At 53.8% G+C, this 21911-nt stretch overlaps 1 protein-coding gene across 1 annotated transcript; it reads left to right on the top strand.

The window, feature by feature from the left end:
• The first annotated feature begins 261 nt into the window (after nt 1-261).
• Ttc26 (tetratricopeptide repeat domain 26) lies at nt 262-17353 on the top strand. The gene is made up of 15 exons (XM_037226955.1): nt 262-372; nt 1726-1854; nt 3009-3101; nt 4757-4861; nt 5330-5541; nt 6110-6284; nt 6542-6715; nt 7040-7150; nt 7338-7413; nt 8838-8959; nt 14898-15006; nt 15838-15991; nt 16317-16403; nt 16785-16854; nt 17213-17353. Exons 1-15 carry the CDS (start codon nt 370-372, stop codon nt 17252-17254), a joined length of 1662 nt encoding a protein of 553 aa, XP_037082850.1. The 5' UTR covers nt 262-369; the 3' UTR covers nt 17255-17353.
• Nucleotides 17354-21911: the final 4558 nt, after the last annotated feature.

Below are 21911 nucleotides of genomic sequence, written 5' to 3'. Positions count from 1 at the left end.
GTGGTACTATATCAAACGCAGCAGATGCGGTATTTATGCCGACAGATCAGTGCTTATTTCGTTTGTGCCTTAAGCCCGATGTTTCTAGTATGACATAAGGTTTTTCAAAAAAATAAGAGTTAAATAAATATTAAATAGACATAATCCTGAAATTTTTACATGAATATGCTATTTTTTGGTGTCTTATTACGCATAATATCGGTATCCGGTAGCTGACGTTTTCAGCATTCCCCGCAGCGTAAACAAGCTTCTGCTGTTGGACATGTGAATCCACGGGAGTCGTAGGCGATGTTTGTGCGCGTGTAGATTTTTGCATTGGTTGTATAGAAGGCTGGGGGTGCGGCGTCGTGGTCCACATAGGCTTTGACAATGGTAAGTGGAAACAAAAAGCATACGTGGTGGTGGTCACGGAAAAGGCATCGAACCCAAAAGGTTTGAGCCGAGCTGTGGACAATGGAATGTATGGTTTAGGCGATTTCTGGTCAAATGAGCATATTTTGTGCTGAGCATTAAGAAACATTTTTAAGATTTGGCCCGGGGAAACCGTGACACAGTCAGACAGTTGTAATGGTCCGGCGTTTTGGAGTTTCAGAAGTATTTAGGGTAGCTACCTAATTTGCATATTACAAGAGTGCGAATTTCGGGGGGAGGTGGGTGGGGGGGGGGGGGGGGAGGGGAGGGCCATCCAAAGCCATGGCCCTTAAAGGCAGTCTAAGCTGTGCCAAAATAACATGTGTGGACTGCGAAGACAGTTCCAGGAGCTTTTAAAACAAAGCTGTTTAGAAGCTTCCTCAGGCAAAATCGAAATTTGAAGTTTTTAAAATCGGGGCACATTTTTAGATTTTGGCTCTCCAGCCGGCGTCGCCCTCTAAGGTGGAGCTCTGGATTCACTCCTGACTGTACGAAATGTCGTCGAACCCTCCTCCACTGACTGTATTCACTCACGTGTAACCCAACTGAGCATCGTATTCATGCGACGTGCTATCGGCGAGTGGGAGTGGGGAGTGAAGGTGCTCCAACTTCCGCGAAATTTAGCATTACACCCTCGCCACTGCATGTAAAGGAACTTCCACAGAGACTTCGCTTTCTCTGTGATGACGCCTGATGGAGGTCCTGGTCACACCTATTTTAGGCGATAACTGGGCCTGGATGGCAGGGAAGGGGTTTCGACTGCGCCTCCCCGCCAACGTAAGCAAACATTTAGCAAGGGCACGGAAATGTTAGGCGTTGCAACACGATACCTCGCATGGATAGTATTAAACGCGCTCTGACTTTTTTACTCCCCCTAAGTGACGGAGCTTTTTCGCGGTCCGCGCTCCGCATGAATGGGCGGCTCCCACATGTCCCGTAAATTCATTTTCCCCTTTATGAAGAACGTGTTTCTGACATGGGCTGGAAATTACTGTTTTACTATGGGTTAATTGATGCAGTGCTATCAATGCAGCCGAACATATAAAGTGCTTCTTAGCCTTGATAATTGTTGAGATCTGTTTGACTTTATACGCTAAACATGATCCCAGGCTTTGCTTTGGTGCTAATGCCTCGAAATATGTGAAATAGTTGCGTCTTGCAAGTTAATCGCATACGTAATGGATGAAATGAAAGCAGGAATATGAATTCACAAGTCGATCAATGGGGTAATTGGTGAAATGAATATAAGGGTTGGGAATTTCGTTACTGTGGCATTTGGACATATGATTGCAACCTCTGCCATTCCTTCCTCAGATTCTGTCTCGCCTGAAGCCAGCGGGAAAGAAGAAGAAAGAAGAGGAAGAAAAGCGAAAGAAGCAGCTCCCAAAGCTAGAAGAGTTCCTGTCCAACCGAGACTACACTGGAGCGATTACATTGCTAGAGGTAAGAGGAGACATGGAGAAAATACCGCCCCTCAATCACGTCAATGGCGTCCACTGCAGTAACCACGGCTTCAGGTCACTGGATTCCTCCAGCAACACTAGTTACCGGCACGTTGAGACATTGGTTCATTGCGCTGGCAGTCAGTGGACATCGGGCTGGACGTCCGCGACACTGGACAGCGTTTGCGAATGTCGGCCTTGATCAACGTCGGCAGGAACTCAGCCGTAGGTTTGCTCGCTTGTTAGGCGTCATTCTGTATTGACGTCGCGTGAGACAACGTAAGCCATTACGGGTTCGGTTGTCCCCTTTCCCCTGGGCACAGCTGGTTGAAAAGTCTCGGTGCCGGTTTTCTGTCAGGCGTAATTCTTATCCATTTCTAGCTTTCTAAAAAGCGTATCACAAACGTTATTGGCTGGCTGGCGAGAGCTGTCGCGAGGCGAGTGTTCTGTGTATATGCGCTTCGTTTGTACTCCCGCCTCGGTCTCATTTGTATGGCGTCAGGACTGTGATCAATTACAGTTGCTCAGCGGCGCTCTGGAGACGTTCGCCGTTGGCGTTTTTACTCTCATTTAAGCTGAAAGAGGCCGAATGTAGTCAGGATTCGGTGATGGCCTGAGTTTCCGGACAACGTAACCCCCAGTGAGACCGTTGCTGTTGGTAAGGTTCGGTAGCTCCGTTAGTTCCAATAGACATCGACTGCTGCGCAGAGCCTTGTGACTTAACCGCAGTTCATGATTGAACACCCGACGCGGATTTGAGCAATTTGTACGTTAGGAACGTGCAAGTGCTTGTTCCATGTGAAAGCGTTTCACGTGAGGGAAGACGTATCAATTGCAATGAATCTCAGAGACGGGATGACAGCATACCTGGTCGCGTTATATGGCTGGGGCACACTAAGGTAGAATCGCCTGTTTGTATTACTCTATCTCTAAGTGACCACGTCAGCAGCAAAAAAAGAATACGGGAGCTGTGCATAATGGCCACATCACGCTTTTCTTCTTTGTAGCTCCGCCTCTCGATGATGATAAAGCTAAGCCCGTTGACGTTGAGTATGTATGAACGCTGACCTGCTCTCACGGCGGACAGAGCACAGCGGCCGGCGGTGGCGGCGCTGGTCACCGCCCACTCACGCTGCGCTCCGCCTGTGTCGTCAGTTCCACCGGAACTCGGAGCAGGGCAGCAGTGATGTCGACCAGTGGATTGCCTACTGCGCCTTTCACAACGGCGACTACAAGCGCGCCTCGCAGGTGAGCGTCAGACTGAGGCACGTCCTGAGCGTGCCTCGCGGGTGGGCCCCAGACTGAGGCATGTGGCCCACAGCGACCGGGCACGGTCAGAACTTGGCGCTGTACGCGATGTGGTAAACTTCTGTGTTTACTACCAATGAAAGAGCGGCACTTCACTGACGCACCAAGCGCGTGCAAATATTTGCCTCCACCCCATCCCCAATTGTTTTGTTCACACGTGCGCTGGAGTTGTGGGAGAAAAGTAACATAACATTTAGGACAAACCAACAATATGCGACTGAACCCCTTCGGGGCAGCCGATGCATTGCTGGTCTGCTTCACATTTGTGCCAGAAAGTCCTCGCACCTCTCCGACGAAGCAGGCTTTTGTGTGGCTAACTGTGTCGCACAATATCTTGAAGCCGACTCGATGCACTATTATGTCCATTTTTTCCGACTCAGTGCATCATTTTGTTTCAAGCTCCAGGCGATTTTTTAAGGCCTTTCCACAAAATATGTAAAGAAAAGAACGAAATCTATTAAATTATACGCGTATGCCTTAGGAAACGTAGGGTAATAACACGACTGAAGCGTCCAAACAAGGAAAAATTGGTTTTATCATACTAAGCACATGTCGGATTAAAAACACGAGTTTAGATGAACTGCTGCACAGGCTTCACACACACACACACTGATTACTTGATCAGTGTGCGTCTAGAACGGCACCAGCTGGGGATCGAGTGCGAACCCTGACCAATGGCATGTTGGATCGGAAATCTCAAACACCGCTCGTAAGCCATAGCTCGTTCCCCATCAGTATTGAGTTTAAAGGTCTCTGAGGTCGTTTTGTTGCCAAATTTAAGGGGAAGGTCAAGACCAGGCCAAGAAGTGTCGAATATTAAAATAACTAAATATCGCCATCATGTCCTGTGGCTTGTTTGCAGAGTACTGTCGTCTCAGGTGTGCAGAGAACTTGCTTATTAGTGCCTGGTAATCTGATTAGATTATGTTTTATCTACCTTTGAAGAGTCCCGTCTTACCCTCGGCCCGGCTAACACGAAACGACCAGGTGGCCACCGGCCAGAGAGGGTCAGTCTGGCCCGAGACAGTCGTGTCGAAGCACCGCACACCACGTGAGCCCCTCGGCAGTCCGCACTCGGGCAAATAGCCAGTGAGCAAATTTATCCGATGAGCGAGATGAGTATCTTGAATGGTGGTTTTAGGACACGCAACAATTTCTGCGAAGCACGGGCTCTGAAGTTAAGGCGACCCATTCAAATCCTTGAAACAAGTCTCCCAAAAGTTGCCCTTAGCGCTGGTTAGATGCTTCACGTGGTAAACGACGGTTGTGACTATCATCGATGCATGAGTTACGCTCGGATAGCCGGACGTTGATGTTCGTTGACGTTCATCATCTGCTGGCGGTCATGCTGTCGGACTGCAGCTAGACTGACGTGTGGTCTGTGGCCGCGGCCTTCGCCGCTAATGCCCGGCTGACTTTGACTCGGCGCGACTCTGCGACCCCACCCAGACCCATCTTTGGCCGTGGCCTCTGCGGCCGAGGCCCGGCTGACTCTGACTCGTCGCGCCTCTGCAACCCCACCCAGACCCATCTTTGGCCGTGGCCTTCGCGGCCGAGGCACGGCTAACTGACTCGGCGCGACTCTGCGCCCACAGGAGTATGAGTCCATCACGAAGAAGGAGAAGAAGGTGAAGCCCGAGCTCTGGCTCAACCTGGCCGTCTGCTACTTCTACCTCGGCATGTACCAGGAGTCGAAGGAGGTGATGCGGGGCCGCCGCCCAGCTCGGAGCTGCGCTCGCCGGCTCTGACGCGCGCGACGTAGCGTAGTACAAGCGACGCACGTCGCTTGTAGGGAGCACCAGCGACTGCATTGGCCGTGTTAGCGCCCTGGGGACAAGGCGCCACCGGGATTCAAACCCGGGTCCCACGTGGGAGTCCTACGCTCTAACCATTCGGCCTTTACCTGTCCTGTCGGCGCCGGCTGCTGAGATACACACGTCCGAGGTTTCAGAGCTCACGCTCTCCTCATAGCATGCGATGGGCGCGTGCACTGATGTGGTAACCGGCTGATTGCAATGGTGGCTGGTGTTCAGAATACAGCGGACCTCCTCGTACCCGTTTTCCAGCTGGCATGTGCCAAAAGCGTCATGCCATACTACAGTTGGAATTTTGATTGGCTGTTCCCAAAACATTGCCTCCTGTACTAAAACGGCGTCTGCGGCCCACAGGCGGCTGAGAAGGGACCGAAGACCAGCAACCTGAAGTCGCGCCTACAGTTCCACCTGGCGCAAAAGTTCAACGACGAGAAAGAGCTGATGACGTTCCACCAGCAGCTGAAGGACGTGATCGAAGACCAGCTGTGTCTGGCGTCTATCCACTACCTTCGCAGCCACTATCAGGAAGCTATTGACATCTACAAACGCATTCTGATCGACAACAGGTGGGGCCGCTGGCGGTCGGTCGCCTCCAAGTGGGCATTTCGCGCCGCGGCGGTGCAGTGGGTACTGATGTGCCGACGATCAACACCTTTAAATAATCTCACGTGAATATGTCATGGCTTGGCCTGCTCATGGGATTTGCGCCAGCATGCTTTGTGTTACGATGATAACACGTGTAAGTTATTCGATGGTACAATGGCACTGAGTGTGTGATGAAAGCTTAGGTTTTTGAAACCACGAAGGGCCTGGCATATGCAGTCGACGCCTGATTAGCTAAAATCACAGCGGAGACTGTCCGTCCTCGTGGTCCACTAAGTGAGTAGCAGCACAACTTGTGCATATGCTCAACAGTGTGCGGCAGCTGCACTTAAGCTCTTGACATTGATTTGACCCATCAGTCTACTACACACGTGGTGAAAAGTCGCTTCAGCCGCCGCGTCCGGAGCTGTATCGCCGGTGTGAGTTCCGTTACCAGGCCGCCGTCCGCGGACCCGGCGCCCGTCTGTGGCCGCCTGGCGCTCTGCCGGCGCTCCAGCCCCGCGTGACAGGCCCGCCCGCCCCCGTCGACAGGGAGCACCTGGCTCTGAACGTGTACGTGGCCATGTGCTACTACAAGCTGGACTACTACGACGTGTCGCAGGAGGTGCTGGCCGTCTACCTGCAGCACTTCCCAGACTCGGCCATCGCCATCAACCTCCGCGCCTGCAACCACTTCCGGCTGTACAACGGCAAGGCGGCCGAGCAGGTTAGTGTCGGCCGGCCGTCCGTCGCCGGCTGCGGCTCAGCCCGACGGGGACGGCCGACTGGAGCTGAGCGCTGTCCGCTGTCTCGCTCTGGTGCCTGTGTGTATCCTCCAGCCGGTGTGTCGTGCGCGAAGGCCGTGTCCATAAATCGGAGCGGACAGCGGCCCGGCCGGGCGGCGTCAGTGCCGTCGCCGCCGGCAGACGGCAGCGGCCCCTGGCGGCGAATGGTCATGCTCAGACGGCTACCGCGCACCGGCAGGAGCTGAAGTCGCTGCAGGACCAGAGCAGCGCCGGCTTCACGTTCGGCCAGGACCTGATCCGCCACAACCTGGTGGTGTTCCGCGGCGGCGATGGCGCCCTCTCCGTGCTGCCCGACCTCGTCGACGTCATCCCTGAGGCGCGGCTCAACCTCGTCATCTACTACCTGAAGCAGGCGAGCTCCCGTCGCCGGCGGCCGACCGGCGGCTAGGGGCCAAGCGGCACGACTGATGCTCGCTCCCAGTCAAATGCCTTGGCTGTGGTGATGGTTCGCTGCTCCCGTCCTAATTCCTTTTTTCAGTTCAGAGAATTTTAACATTTTAACGACACTTTCTTAACATTTCACCAACACTGATCGTACCACCATGAGGGCACGCTACCGTCTGTGACTATTTGCGGCGTGTTGTGACGACGGCTCAGGCTTGTCCGAGGCGTGCCGGCATTTGGTCCGACGCCAGAGGCGTTGCGCAGGGGCAGTGACCGACACGCTGGCCGACAGGACGAGCTGCAGGAGGCCTACGACCTCATCAAGGACCTGGAGCCCACTGTGCCGCAGGAGTACATCCTCAAGGGCGTTGTCAACGCCGCCATGGGACAGGAGACGGGCTCGGTGAGCGCGACTGTCGTGCTTGCTTCGGTGCGCGGATTAGGTGCTGCGGGCACGTGCATCTCTGGCCGGCTGGGCCTCGGTATGCGCCGACGTGGACGCGGCAGGAGTGATGTGAGAAACGTTTGCCGTGCGGCGCCGGCGCATTGGCGCGCCATGGCGCCATCTATTCACGAAATGTGTGTTTCAGCGCGACTACCTGAAGGTGGCGCAGCAGTACTTTCAGCTGGTGGGCGGCTCGGCGTCCGAGTGCGACACCATCCCAGGTGGGTCGGCGCGGGCCGGACCGGCGGACGGTGCCGGCCCGCCGCTCCGGTGGTCAGGTCAGACGCTGGCGGCGGAGTTCGGGCCACGGGGGGGGGGGGGGGGGGTCACCCACGGGCTACCGGAACAGGCGGGAGGTGAATTTGCAACAGTGCAACAAGCTTTGTACTAGCAGAACGCTTTTGCGCTTGAATTGACGCATCACAATCGGTGTGGGGTCCTGATTATTACAGGTGACCTCATGATCTGAATCAAACCCGCCTAAGGGCTTGTTCTCACGGACGACTTCGTCAGAGCGTCGAACGCGCAGCGCAAGCAGGTGACGCCATGGCAACGTGAGACGTGTAATGCGTGCCCCAGTGTGCCTGCATCGAGGATCTCGAATCTCGGATCTCCGAGGATCGAGATTTAAGCCCAAGCCCTATGGAATATTCATTGAATTGGCTGCTTGCGACACATAACATGTCAAGCAGCCATGAGTCATAGCGCACCACAATACAGCCCGAACTTGAAATGCGAGCCTCGGCGTGTTCTTGTCTCAACTGCAAAACAGACTGGTCGGATGGAGACCGTTTGGGCTATATTGCATGGAACCCTATGACCAGGTGGCGGTGTTGCGCCCGTACGCTGCTGGCGCTAGCAGGTGGCACGGTCCCGCTCCCTGTCGGCCGGTCGATGCCGCGGCGCGCCGCCGACCGTCCCCTGGGAGAGGTGGCGCGTGAGGCGGAGCGGACAGGTCACGGCCGAGGCGCCGGCGCCGCCCGCCGCTCCCGGCACGTAGCGTGCTCCGTGACCTTGGCGGGTCACCGGCCCGCTGTACACAGCCGGGGCAGCCGGCGGCCGCCCTGTGTGCAGTCACAGCGGCCGCGCCGGCCGCCCGCGCTGGCCTGCTTCATAAAGCGACGGCTCGACTGGCACCGGTTCGAAATCACATTTTGGGAAAATGCGGAACATGAACTATTCAGCTAGGTCGACTCATGTCGTGCATCAGGGACTTAACTCAATACGTGATGCAAAACAGCAGGAGCTGCTTGCGGCCCACACGCGTGCGCGTGCGCGTGTGGGCCGTACATCGGGCGTGGTGTTGTTTCAAGACGGCGCGGGCTGTAGTTCCGCTGTATAACGTGGGCGGCAGGTCGTGAGCCGGGCCGGTGCGGACACTGTTTGGGCGACCAGGGCTAGAGCACAAGCGCCAGGGCACAACACGGCTCGACCTCAGAACGTCATGGGCGCGGGCTTGTTATCGGCCACCACCGGTGCCGCGCGTTTTTGAAGGACGACACCGATGACACAGTACTGTCGGATGTTGTTAAACCGAGACATGGAACAGGGTGTCGTGTTTTCAAACGTCTGCAGAATGGCCGCGCGTTAGTGAGAAGGCACCAGACCGCAACTTGTGCTGCTGACTGGGCTTGTCTGGTTCCAGGAAGGCAGTGCATGGCGTCAACGTTTTTCCTGATGAAGCAGTTCGAGGACGTGCTGTTGTACCTGAGCTCCGTGAAGACGTACTTTCCCAACGACGACTCGTTCAACTTCAACTATGCGCAGGTCAGTGACAGTTCAAGTAATAATAAACTGTGAGGCGGCTCAAGGCCATCTGAGATGGAGCAGCCGCAGCCGGGGCACGCGGAGCGGCCGCGGTCAGCCGCTGCGGCCCCGCGGCTCGGCGGGATCCTGCGGAGCGGACTGCCGCCCGGCGCTGGTACACCAGGTCCTGCATGCGGGCGTCCATCACGGCGGTTTCTCCATGCTTTGGCTATCTACCGGTCTAATGCGTGCGTCATGGTGCTAGGGAAGCTCCTGAAAGCACCTGTTTACGCAGCAATGACGTGAGTGTGTGTCGAGTCATGACCAAACAGTGCTTACGTCAGAGTCGTGCGTCAGTATAGTGCCGTGCACGGCGTGGGACAAGTTTTTATTCTCAAAAAGGCCACGATGCATGCCGTCGCGCGCATTTCATTGGAACGTCAATGTTGTGATCACACATCTTCTTTTGCAGCACAAACAAAGAGCTAAATCTGCGCATATGATATAGCGTATTACACCAATACGACCGCGAGAGATATTCGCATGTACGAGGCATGATTTCACTAGGAGGCTCTCAAGTATCTGAAGCTGAAGCACATCTAGTTATGCATGTGCCCTTCACTCGTTAGTGGTTATTGGGGATGACCTGTCACGATGTCGATTATGAGTATGACGCTGCGCTACTCACTGTTACTAAGCGGTGGAGCGTCTACATTCCTTTGCTACTCATCCATTTACTGAGCGGTGAAGCGTTGACATTCGCTCCACGACCCGTACGCTGCGCAGACGTGCGTCTAATCCCTGCCATCTCCGTTAGCCAATTGAGACCAAACAAAAAAGAACGTAATCTTCACAGTAAGGTTTTTGTCATAGGTTTTGAAGGAGGCGCTGGGGCTTTATGCTTGGTTTACCATCAGCCGCCGAATGTAATCCCGAAGGTAATCGCGTTATGCTGCTCGCTTGACATACGCGCCGATACCGTCGCATGGTTTTTGCCATGCGAGGTAGCAAAGAAGGACTGATGACATTAAAGTCCGCAGGCTGTCTGATGATGACGCATATTTTCAAAATTATACCGGTTCTTATACTGCCCAGCGCATCCATCTGAAAGTAGTGTTAGTTTCAGCATGCCCCGATGCAAATTTTGTACTCCCTTTATCAACCCAGACTGGAATTCTGTCAGCACTGCTGCGGTGTGTACCAGGGAGTCGGTTGCCGCACAAAAGCCCTGCCGATCGTTCCTCATGCAAAGTGCAGCGTTGTACCAGGAAAACGTCTGGGTTGCATCCGGTGTGACGAATGTAAGATGTTGCGGGCAAAATATCTCTGTTCGGCGCCGCCCAACGGCCGATAACAGCACTGCACAGCTGCTTGTGTAGCTGAGAGCGCGCTCAACAGTCATTTTATTACAAAGTCATGGCGCGTCGGTTGTGTTATCGCCTCATTGAATGATGACACAACGCATCTGTTTATAGAACAGGATCAATCGAGGCATGCCGACCAGCCGTGATCCACCTCTTAAACTGACATTGTCGTTTGTGTGCGTTGTCCTTCATGCTGTGCAGGGTCTATGGTTATTCGCTCACTCCTTTCTCTCTCAGTTACTCCCCACACACGTGTGTCATGTGGCTACGTCTTCATATTGCCAGGCACTTTTCACCATCAAACGGTACACATGGAACTCGCTTAGTCTAAGCGGTGCGTTCTGAAGCTTCGGGTCCTATCGATGCAAACCGACAACACCACAACGTTGTACTGATCGCGCCAGCACCACTGCCGAGATCGGTATGGCTCACTCGGTGGCGTTTTGTTTAGGTCCGGCCACGTACGCATTTTTGCCTTCCAAAGCAGAGATGCAAATGTTTCCAGAAGTAGGTGTTCATGGCAACCGGCCCGGGCGGCCGCAGAACGAGCCATTGCTCTGCCCAGACCTGGCGCATCAGTTCCTTAATCACATGCGAATGTGCAGCCGCTACCTACCTTTTCCGGCACAGCAGTTATTGTTGACCTTGGTGCTGGGACATCGAAAACTATTGTTGCGCCTTTTCACGGTCGTGTTTGGTCTACTTGGTTGAACGCTCGTCATTTTTTTCTGAAGATGCCTTTAAAATGACACCCATATTAACTGGCTTTGAAGTGTCACCTAAAATTTATGCCCAGGGTCAGGTCACTGATTGATACGTGCCATGCGTGACCTCTCACACATTTCAAACATCTCCAACGTATTTTTTTGTGCTGCGAGCTTTAATGCGATACCCGCATCGGCTGTGCACCAACTACATGTACAGGCCCATACCATGACCCCATTGTTGACCTCGCTGACACGTCACCGAGTCGGAACTACAAAGAAAAACGTGTAGGATCATTTGGGCAATGAACTCGGCATCCTACAGCAAGAAATTCTTCCAAATCAGGCTCTTTGGAAATGTCATGGATATAAGGAAAAGGACACGAGGTCAAACAGTTACCGAAGGTGTACATTGATATTTTAACTGGATGCGATAGATCATCTTTCAAACCATGTGTAGCTTTGATCAGACCCGAGGGGCTATTGTAAAGATGCAAATTGGATAGTTCAACTTTGAATATTACATCGGAAATTCCGTGATCTCCATGTTGTCACTCAAATAGCTTAGAAACCTAAAAAATCACGGGCACAATTATGACATATGAGTACGCGCGCCAAATTTCGCTCCACTCGTAGAGATCGCAGTGCAGGGTTCTAGGCCCACCTTGGTGATTTGCTCTTGAATAAAAGTCTTTGAACACTACAGCGCCTTATATTCGTCGTCGATCTTGAAGAAAGGTGACGCTGCCCTCCTGGCGGTCGATACCTGGCGAACCTATGGGTCGGATGAGTTCGTCTTACAATATCGTAACAATATCGTATCAAAATGCATGCACGTTTCGACGTCATAAATGCACACCACAGATGCGGCAATGCATCACGTTGGAATTGTTTGGCGAGGGATCAGTCATGCGCCACATGCACACATGCCACTGCTTATAGCCAGCCATCACAAGGTCTGATTCCACGTTGTAAGACAGGAGTATTAACCTTATTTCTCGGAGAAGAAAAACCTGGAGAATGGAGCGCAAGGCAAATATCGAGTAGGATCATCGGCAGGCAATTTCGAATGCACTTCTGCTATTGTTTAGATAAAGACATGCACCCGAAATATCAACCTATATGTATGATGTACAACTATATCTCCATTCTCCTGGTTTTTCTCCGAGGAATAACGCTAATGCTACTGCCTTATCTATGTGAATAGTGTTCCTCGTTAATGCACTGAACAACTTACGTGATTTTAAATTGTGTGCTAATGAGAGAGCCAACGTCGCGCGATGCGCAAGTGGTTGTAGGGTGTCGTTTGATTCGGAAATATTTCATGGTCTACACCTCTAATAGCCATGTGCTGTTTTTGCTTCAAGAACATTTTGTGTTATGAACTGTGTGCAGCTTATCGCCTGTACTCATTTGATTTGGAACCGACCGGGCTACATTTTGTGTTCATTCGTGCTGCTAACAATTTTAAGTTACCGCGGGGCGCGTTATAAAAGCCGGTTCACCTATTGCGCTCGACGGCACGCGGCAAGCAGCACACCAGAACGGGTGTGCGCCAGTTCGAGTTTAGTTGTTTTCGCCCCCGCCGTCGGGGCCTCGGACTACTGTCTGTCTTGCACAGTTTAAACATCCTCTGTGGTGATGCATGATGTACACGATATGCAATATAATTTATCCAGTCCTGCGAATGCTGTCGCCAGTGCGTGGTCTCCTGCGCCCTGAGACGGAGATCAACGTCAGTACCATTGCCTGCGCTGTCCCATCTGGGCAGTTCCGTCCCGTTTTGCGGCGGCCCCCGCCTGGCGAATGCCCGACGGCGCTCCTGGACATGAGCCACGCTTGGGACTGCTGGTGCAGACCAATACAATGCGCGTGCGTAGTCGACGGCAGGGTGGTAAATAAACGCAGCATTTTGTAGTGACGAAAACGGGTAAATTCCGTCGACGAATGTGTTGTGTGATCGGAACTAGCTTATTGAGATATGCGTAAATTTATAGGCTGGACACTGGTCACCGTAAGGTGGGTTTCGCGTCTATCAGTTTCATGGCCCCAGCCTGCTGGATTTAGCCGCCAGTGTGTTGTATTTGAAACCATTTTCGAAAAGGTGGCATTGTCCGTTCGCTAGTCCATCACTGGCGTCGCTTGGGGTCTGACTGCGTCGAGTTGGTCGGGTGGCTGTACAGGCACGTGCACGGCGCCTTGAGTTGGCGTCGTTATCTGCTCGGGCCGCTAAAATCTGAGGTAATTCCTGGAAAGTGCTTCAAACCTTCGAATCTGCTGTTTGCGCAACGAGGCGTTCCGTGACCTGCGCGTGGAATGGCGCGTCCGCTGGTGCGATTGCCAGTTCTCGAACGAGTCGAAACGTGTCGATCTCCTTCCGTTGTGACTTCCGTGCTGAGCTGTGAACTGGGCTCCGATACATATTTCGACAATGGTTGTCAGTCTGCGAGCCGGCCGGGCCCTGTTCTGAATTTGATATAATAAGAATATACACATGCTAGCCTGGTGACATTTGCACAGGCTTCATGTGACATTTGGCAGGCCTGGTCGCACGCCAAATGTCAAATGGCCATCTTGCGTTTACGCTTAGACGCAGCTGCGTCGACGAGTGGTGGACGGACGTATATTCCTGAAATCACAGACCAGACGACCAGCGTTGCACGATGTGGAATCTGGAAGATATGGTTTGATTTCCAAATACTCCATGGTCTGAGCTTCTGATAGCCACCCGCTTGGTTTATTGGAGAAGTATTTTCATGTGAAGCTTATCCATCATGTAAAGTTCATGTATCGCATTAACTGCTCTCATTTTACCTGGAGCTGAACTACTCGTGTTTTATTTTCAGTTGTGTTTCTCGAAATGTTAGGAATCCACTATGGCACATGAGCGGTTTATGCATTGCTTTCGACAATGCGTGGCCAGCTGCACTCCAGAATGTATTCGTGTACCAATACATTTACACGCTCTTTTTGCTGTCGCATTGGTTTAGTCCCACGTCGCTACGTTACCCGGCTGCCGAATTCCCACACATGTGTCTAAGTATCCGCTGCACGGGTACGTGGCGTTGAACATTTGCCAATCCAAACATCATATCCGACAGTGCGTAACGTCCTGCACACATCAATGAACATGAAAGTTAGTGCGACAGTCTGCCGCTGTCTCAACCGAATCGTTTGCCTTCCGTTCAGCAGCGACTCTCAGGTGTCGGATGTCCAGCGACTCGCTTGGACTCGCTTGGACTCGTTTGGGCCCGCGACTCGTCGCCGTGCGCAGGACCTCCGCTATAAACTCGCGGCTTCTACTCCAATGCCCGCACAGCAATATGTCGTCCGATGAGCGTGGCGGCGTTGTGCACCGACGAAAACGAGGCACTTTGAGGTGCCGGAAGTCTTGGAAAATTGCGACCGAAGTCTTTATTATTTTTATTATATTGCGATTAGAGTTGTGTTTTGCTCCATAATGAGATGTGACCCAGCGCTGCTCTGCCGCTGCTTGAAGCGAGAGAGCCACGGTGAACCCGCTGCCCCTGTTATCCTAGGAACGTGGAAAAGCGCGCGCTGCCATGGCATGATCGAAATGCTCGTGGGTGCCGAAGGCAAACATATGCTGCGTCTGTGGCACTATCACGCACGCGTGGACACGCCCACGAACCGGCGCTCACACACGCACGCAAATGTCTGTACTTGCACACTTTAACGTCACGCGCATATCTACACACGCACCTTCAAAAATACACACGAACACCCAATCCTCACTGATACGGAGAACAGGGCTTTTCTTTTGCCCGTTCGTAGAACTGACTGCCTTTCCGTGACAGCGACCGATGGGAGGGCGGACCGAGCGCGGTGCTGAGACATGTGTCGGTCTGTGCGCACATGTGACGAGGACAGGCCAAGGCGGCCACGGGCGCGTTCGCCGAGGCGGAGGAGACGTTCCTGCTCATCCAGAGTGAGAAGATTCGCAGCGACTACGTCTACCTCTCCTGGCTTGCCCGATGCTGTGAGTGGTGGCGCACGCCCGCTGCAGTCGTGGCTTAGAGGCGGCCGTGGCGAGGCGTGAAAACGGCAACAGTATAGGGAGGGGGAGGAGTCGGTTTGCTGGCGATTGGGCAGGCTGCTTGTTCAATGTGAGCCGCCGTCTGGTCGCAGGAAGTGCTGGTTTGCTTATGACAACTGGTTTGAAGCCTGACAGAGGTACTATGTCCTTGGCCATGAGTACCTACCAAGATTTCCTTTAAGCTGATGCGTGCTCACAATAGTCCTGAACACTGCGATTATTGCCAACACACACGACTGAATCAGGTGTTTGTTGTATGATACGGTCATGTTAAATGGTGAGCAACATCCTTCCAGCAAGACTGGAGGCTGCTAAAGGTAGACGAAGCTCCTATCCTGATAGCTCACAAATTAATTGATTAAATTCGAAAGCTGTTCGTTGTTAGTCTTCAATGGACTGCGGATGTAGTAAACCGTCTGGTGTGTTGTTATGTGTGGGCACTAACGCGCCAGACAAGGACGATAGTTCGAACAGTTATTCCACTCGTGACACTAGTACCTCGCCTCAACCCTTCCGTAAAACTTTAATGGACTGCTTAATTTGACAGCCGCCCGTTATAGTTCATGGCGGTCCTTTCATCGTCTATTCTTCCTTTCTCTCGCCGTCCCGACGCCCCACAGTACCTTCCATCCCATGACCCCGTTCCATGCGTACCTCTGCTTACCTCCCTCCCATCTCGGCTCTATCTTGACCTGGTGCTCGCTGGTCGCGCCGGGCCGATGCCGACCGACCGCGCCGCTCCGCCCCGAGTGACGGGCCCTCGCCCGGCGGCAGACATCATGAACCGCAAGGCGCGGCTGGCCTGGGAGCTCTACCTCAAGATGGAGACGTCGGCCGAGTCGTTTTCGCTGCTGCAGGTCATCGCCAACGACTGCTACAAGATGGGCCAGTTCTACTACTCCGCCAAGGCCTTCGATGTGTTGGAGAGGTGGGCCGGAGGGGTGTTGGCGTATGCATGTGGGTGGGTGGAGGGGGGGGGGGACGTCATGCGTGACGACTGGAAGTGCCACTGGCGTGACGGGTGTGTTGAGCGTGGCGGCCCAGCCCGCTAGCCTCGGGTACAGTGTGTGAGCCATTCAAAGCTAACGTCAGTGTCACGCCGGGCCAAGGGAGAAAACCTCTCAGGTGCTGGAGCCGGCCCAAAAACGCGTGAACCGACCAGACACCGGCCTAAATGCTGACCACGCGCTACAACGCGGAGTAAGCCGCTTCAGTGTTACATGTTGCATGACCGCTGACTCGGTTGTCCGCAGGCTGGACCCCAACCCCGAATACTGGGAGGGTAAGCGCGGCGCCTGCATCGGACTGTTCCAGATGATCATCGCCAACCTGGAGCCCAAGTAAGCCAGACCGACGTGACGCAAGGCAGGCCGGCCCGGCAGCCGGCGGACACCCGGCTGACGCAGCGGGTGTTCCCTCCCGGCGCGGCCTGTGCTCCCCGGTGTTTCTCGAGAGCACGGCATCGTCGGCGGTGTCGAGACACGCGGACCGTTCCGCGAGTCTTGGGAGCCGGCCGAGTGGTACCACTGGCAGGGTCTCCCCTGTTTCGGGAATGGCATACCAGGCATGACAATATATATATCCTGATATAGATTAGGTCGGTCGACAGGCTCAGAGCTCAACAAGCTGGTATACTGCGCGCGTGTCTTCAAGAATGCGATAAACGAATCTAAGCAAATCGGTTACATATGCCATCCACTCATTCAGGGGTGTCTTTTCAGAGAGAGCCTGGGAGACATTCTGGCTCTGCTAAGGAATACGCCGAACCCGCAAGTGGAGCCCATCATAGGGGTACGTGGACATTGAGCCACCGTTCGCGTCCCCTACATTTCTGCGGTGGTGTTGCACGAATTGTGTGATGTCATATATCCCTTTGTCGCTAACATCCCGCTCATGACTCGACGATTAGTGGCACGCCAATCGTGGTCATCCATGCGTTCATAAAAAACATCCACGTACCGCGCTTTGTCAAAGTGCTAGTCGCCTAACCCGCTTGTCTGTGGTCAGCTGGCCGGGCCAGTTGCGTTTTTTTAACGAATGTTACAATACTTGACCCTGTCCTTACAGCATTGCAACACACATACCAGATATGCTATTAGCACATGCTTGGCGCCGAGCACACGTTTGATACATTCCCCACTCGTTCCAGGTGATGAAGAACTGGGCGAAGGACAACAGGATCCCGCTGTAACCGTCGGGTCCGCTGGCTGGCGTCCGTGTGACCCCGAGTGGTGGCGCCGGCCGCCGCCGACTGTGTCGCGTCCGGCCGTGGGCTACACACACGGGCTGGCTCCGCGTGCCGGCCAGCGGCGCGGTGCGGCGCGCAGCCGGCCGCCTCGGCTCCCCAGCGCACCGGCACGCCGGGCGTCACGCTGCCGGCCGGCGTCGATGTTGGCATCAGCGGGTTGCGGCCTGTCGCCGCCCGCCCTCCGTCCGTCACAGTCGTGACGGCACGTTTGCACGTCGCGTGGTGCACGGTGCCGCGGCCGACGCCGTCACGCTGGCGCTGTGACCCCGGCACGCCGCCTGGAGTCCGTCGCTAGGCTCAGGGGCAGGCACCCGCGGGCGGGATTGGCGTAGTGCTGTCAACACGTGCACCAGGGTCAGCTCCCGCTGCCGGCCGGGCACCTGCTCAAGCTGCCGCGCAGGGCGGCTGCTCAAGCTGCCGCGCCGCAGCAATCGCTTCAATCACCAGCCCTTGTTCTCGCCCTGCCTTTAAAGCGTGCTTATCAAAGCATGTCACCTTTGGGTCGAGCCGATGGCGCGAACTGGAAACAATCGCATGCAGTGGACAATCGTTTGCAGCCGCTGTTTATTGCTGGGACTCCTCGCACACGTCGGTCTGCGGGATGTCTGGAGTTCGTTGCATCGCCAGTTGTGGAGTAGGAGACTCAGAGGGCCACTGTTTCTGCACCGATCCCGCCTGGACCGTTTGGTTTGAGCAATGCATTTGACGTCTGCAAAGTATCGTATTTGCTCCAGGCAGGGGTGGATATGGATGGCTGAGAGCGTGCGTATCATCTCACTAACACGGGCGGTGGCTGCCGTACTAGAAAAATGCACACTAATTGTTCACGCCAGCGCTTTCAGGCAAGGACTTATTCTGATGCCAAAGTAATAGGACAAGCGTTTGCGAAACCCGTGGCTTGCCGTTAAGGCCCCCAAAATAAGCGTTCTTTTTACTCCCAAGACGCCTTCGTCTCCTTTTTTTTACCTATTCCTCACTTCATGCTCTTGGTACTTTATTATTTGGTCTAATGGGACCAATTCCGCAAGCGAAGTGACACTTTGGTAAGTCATGAAACAAAAACGTTTCTGTAGTGAATTTCAGTGACTGGTTTAGCAGACGATACCTGACGACAGGCGGTGTGGTTTCGCCTTTGCCTATCCTTTTTCCATGCATTTCACCTTCTGCGCCGAATGAGGCCCACGTATGAATGGGTTGCGTGCAAAGGGTTTCCCAGTACCCTTTTCAGCCCATTATATGCCGGTATGTTGCTGGTGGGCTGTTATTATACATTGCCAACAATGTTCTAGAGAACGAAAAGTAGGCGGCTTCTGACTATAGTACCACAGCACAAATCAGGCAGAAAACCATTTGTATATCAGGTGGCAGGTAGCTGAATGGTAGGTGGCAGGTGGCTCATTCAGGCGGCATGTGGCTGAATTTCACACCGCGGCTACAGTGTAAAGTAGCATTTCGATACCCTGTTTTGGATCTTGACGTAATATGTCTGTGGTTACCTTTAGCTGCGGAGACCACGGCGACTTCGTTGCAACAAGAGCGAAAGTGGCGACGGGTTCTGCCACTTTGAGCGGTTCCATCTAACCCGCGGAACTCTTGGGTTTTAAAAGGTTTCGCGGACGTGTCGTCACGCAGCCTCCAAGCAGCGTCAGCGTCTGCCGTCGCTGCCAAGGGGCCCAGGATCGTCAATCGGAAATTGACGCCGTCAAAAGACATCAGAGCTGAATACTATGTCAACCAAGCCATGCCGCTCTGGCTAATTTCTGTATACAACTTCCACGAAATATTGGCTGGGTTAACCCTGCCCGGCTGCGTACATAAATAAACGACCATCTGAAACCGATAGGCCATGGGAATGCGACCAATGCTGTGCGGTTACTGCATGGCTGTCTTTGGAAAGGCGAAGCAAGTCCATGGGGTGGGGGGGGGGGGGGGGGCGTGGAAACAAATCCATGGGCAGGGGCAAAGCAATCCCATTGGGGATGGCCGAGGCGTGCCAAACCCAGTATCGCCTTTGTCGCGCATTAGCTCGTATCATGGGCGTGCTGCAGCAGCCATCAGGGATTTTCGGTGTTCTCACGGCGGCCCGCGGCATCGCACTGGGGGTGTTTTTGGTCAGAACTGGAGCGGTGCCCCACCAGCACGCCGGCAATACGCCAGCACTGCCAGCAACGGGACTATCGCGACGCCTCGTCTGGTGGAAGAAACAGCGATTCGGTTCAAATCGCCGAGACGTCTTGCACATAATTTCATTGAAGAGAAGAAAAGCCCTTGCGAGAGAGCATATAAGGATGCATAATTTAGGCCTGAATAATGTCCAGGGCAATCTTTTTCCAAACGCCACCCGTGGGCTCCATGTAACGACTCAGAGATGTTGGGTACGGGACACAGACCGTCTAAAACATGTGACGGATTCCCTCCTCTCTGGCTACTGGCCCCATCCGTCGGCGATCAGCCCCCGGTACTCCTACGGGCTCTCTCCCAGGCCTCCAGTGCAGCAGTTTAAATGTGCAGCGGCTTTCGCGGAAGCGAATGTATAGATAACACTATAAACCAATGGAACTGCCTTAAGCCTGGCACTCGCGTTCTCCGTTCCGCTGCAGGACTTCTGTTTGGCGCTTCAGTAACTTGACGGCGTCGCACGTCACCTTCGGCCTGACCTTCAGTCGCACATCCAGACCTGCGGCCGCGCGGACGGGCCCACAACTAGCCAAACGCAGCGGGACGGGCGCAGGGCGGCGGCGGCGACGTCACGCAGCGGGCGGGAAAACCGGCGCCGTGTCGGCCGGCCGCCGCCGGTCTGGGCGTGTCAGAAGCCGTGCGCGCAGTCGCACCAGCCGCGACCGTCGTCCGCCGCACGGGCCAGCTGCCGAGTGCGGGATGTCGCGACTGGGGACGCGGTCTTTTCCTCGATGTTGGCCCGTCGAGCTCGAGAGACGTGTCGCGTGAGGCAGACGGCGTGTGGATGTACCTGTCACGTCATCCTGACGAGCCGCCTGCAGGGGCAGAGCCAGAGGAGGCATGAGGCGGCGGTTCCGAGCATGTGTGTACCCAACCTCCTGTACCCACCAAGTATGTGCCATGCTCTCCCTCTGGACCAAAAGCTTTCGGTGTCCTTTCCGTCGCCAAAAGCCTATAGTGAAGGGGCACCAAAATTGTCATTGCGAAACTGGGTGAGTACCCTTTATTTATAAAAGGCACCAAGTTCCAGGGGGCACAACAAATGACTCCAAATCTTCCTTTTTGATGGGCGCCAAAGTCAAGAGGCACTACAATGTCTGGGCCGTGTTCTCTGGCTGTATTTCGGATATGTACATGGCTACATTTGGCGAATGAGTAACAAAACAATCCTTTCGAAGCACCATAACCCTTATTTTTAAGAGGTACAGAATGTCAGGGGCACCACAGGGCCACAAACCTGGATTCTCGAGGGTACCACATCCAAGGGCAAAACAGTGCTATGACTCCCACCCTGACGAAATCCTGGATCGGTCCCTCAAGCGAGGGGCGCCAAAAACCTTGAATTGCGGGCGTCACAACCATTATTTTCAAAGACCCTAGATCCAAACATTTAAAGGGCCCGAACACTTCATCCTAAGGCGGAATCAGAACCGAGGGACACCATAACTTCCGTCCCTTTCACTCTGAAATTCTGCATGGGTCCGTCTGGCGAAGGGATACCAAAGCATTCATTTTGGAACCTGCCATCTTTATTTTTCACAGGCATCCAGTTTCAGGGGCGCTACAACGAGCCCAAAATCCTCAATTTTCCAAGTGCAACAAATTCCAGCTGCACCACTTGTCCAGGTGCCTTTGCTTTGAAGAAATCGTGGACCGGTCCAACCAGCGTGGGGCATCGAAACCTTAACTCCGAAGCACCATAACCTTTATCCGAAGAATTGATTGAATACCAAATTATCAAGCAAATGCAAGACTGTCGTCTAAAGTCACATAATTATAGATTACACTATCCGTGCCACTTTTCATGTCTCGTCAGAAGAGTCGCAAAACCTTATAATAAATAAGTGGAGATTAAAGATATGCGCATCTGAGAGAACTCAAAATAAGTCTTCGTTCCAACATTGAGATAAATGGCGCTGGAAGATCAAGCAGTCTCTTGCAAAGTAAACCACTGAACCAAACTCTCCCCAAAAAAGTGCCGAGCCATACAGGCGCTCAAGAATAGCAACACCATCGTCATATTACCAGCAAACAATGCCGACTCTACCAGTATAACAAATGAAGCTTTACTTCCGCCAAGAACAAACGAGTCATGACCAAATGACTTAAATTCCAGTGGGCAGTGAAACTATGGCAAGCCAAATAAAGCGAAAAAAACGCTGGCGACAAAGTGGTCACTCACTAAAGTTCTGAAGACCAGCAACTTAGAGCAATTGACGGATGCAGCACGACGCACACAGCTGAGCCATCGTCGCAGGCGATGGATACCACGCTGGGTACGTGTTGTGATCGGGAACCACGTCACCACCGGTAAGTCAGTAGAGCCATGAACACAGCGAGGCTGTCGCGGTGGGTGACAAGGTCACAAACACCGTGCCATCTCAACGCTTGGAAAGTCGTCGTCATCTGATCACGCTAACGA

This window comes from Pollicipes pollicipes, unplaced genomic scaffold, assembly GCF_011947565.3.
Source record: "Pollicipes pollicipes isolate AB1234 unplaced genomic scaffold, Ppol_2.1 Scaffold_5724;HRSCAF=6776_pilon_pilon_pilon, whole genome shotgun sequence".
Taxonomy (NCBI): Eukaryota; Metazoa; Arthropoda; class Thecostraca; order Pollicipedomorpha; family Pollicipedidae; genus Pollicipes; species Pollicipes pollicipes.
The sequence above is the reverse complement of the archived record's forward strand: the minus strand, read 5'-3'. Positions and strand labels throughout refer to the sequence as shown.

Excerpts from the sequence above, each read along its gene's own strand:
- Ttc26 (XM_037226955.1), top strand. Across the intron at positions 16,404-16,784 it reads ATCGCCAACCTGGAGCCCAA|AGAGAGCCTGGGAGACATTC; the intron begins GTAAGCCAGACC and ends GTGTCTTTTCAG. Across the intron at positions 16,855-17,212 it reads AAGTGGAGCCCATCATAGGG|GTGATGAAGAACTGGGCGAA; the intron begins GTACGTGGACAT and ends CACTCGTTCCAG.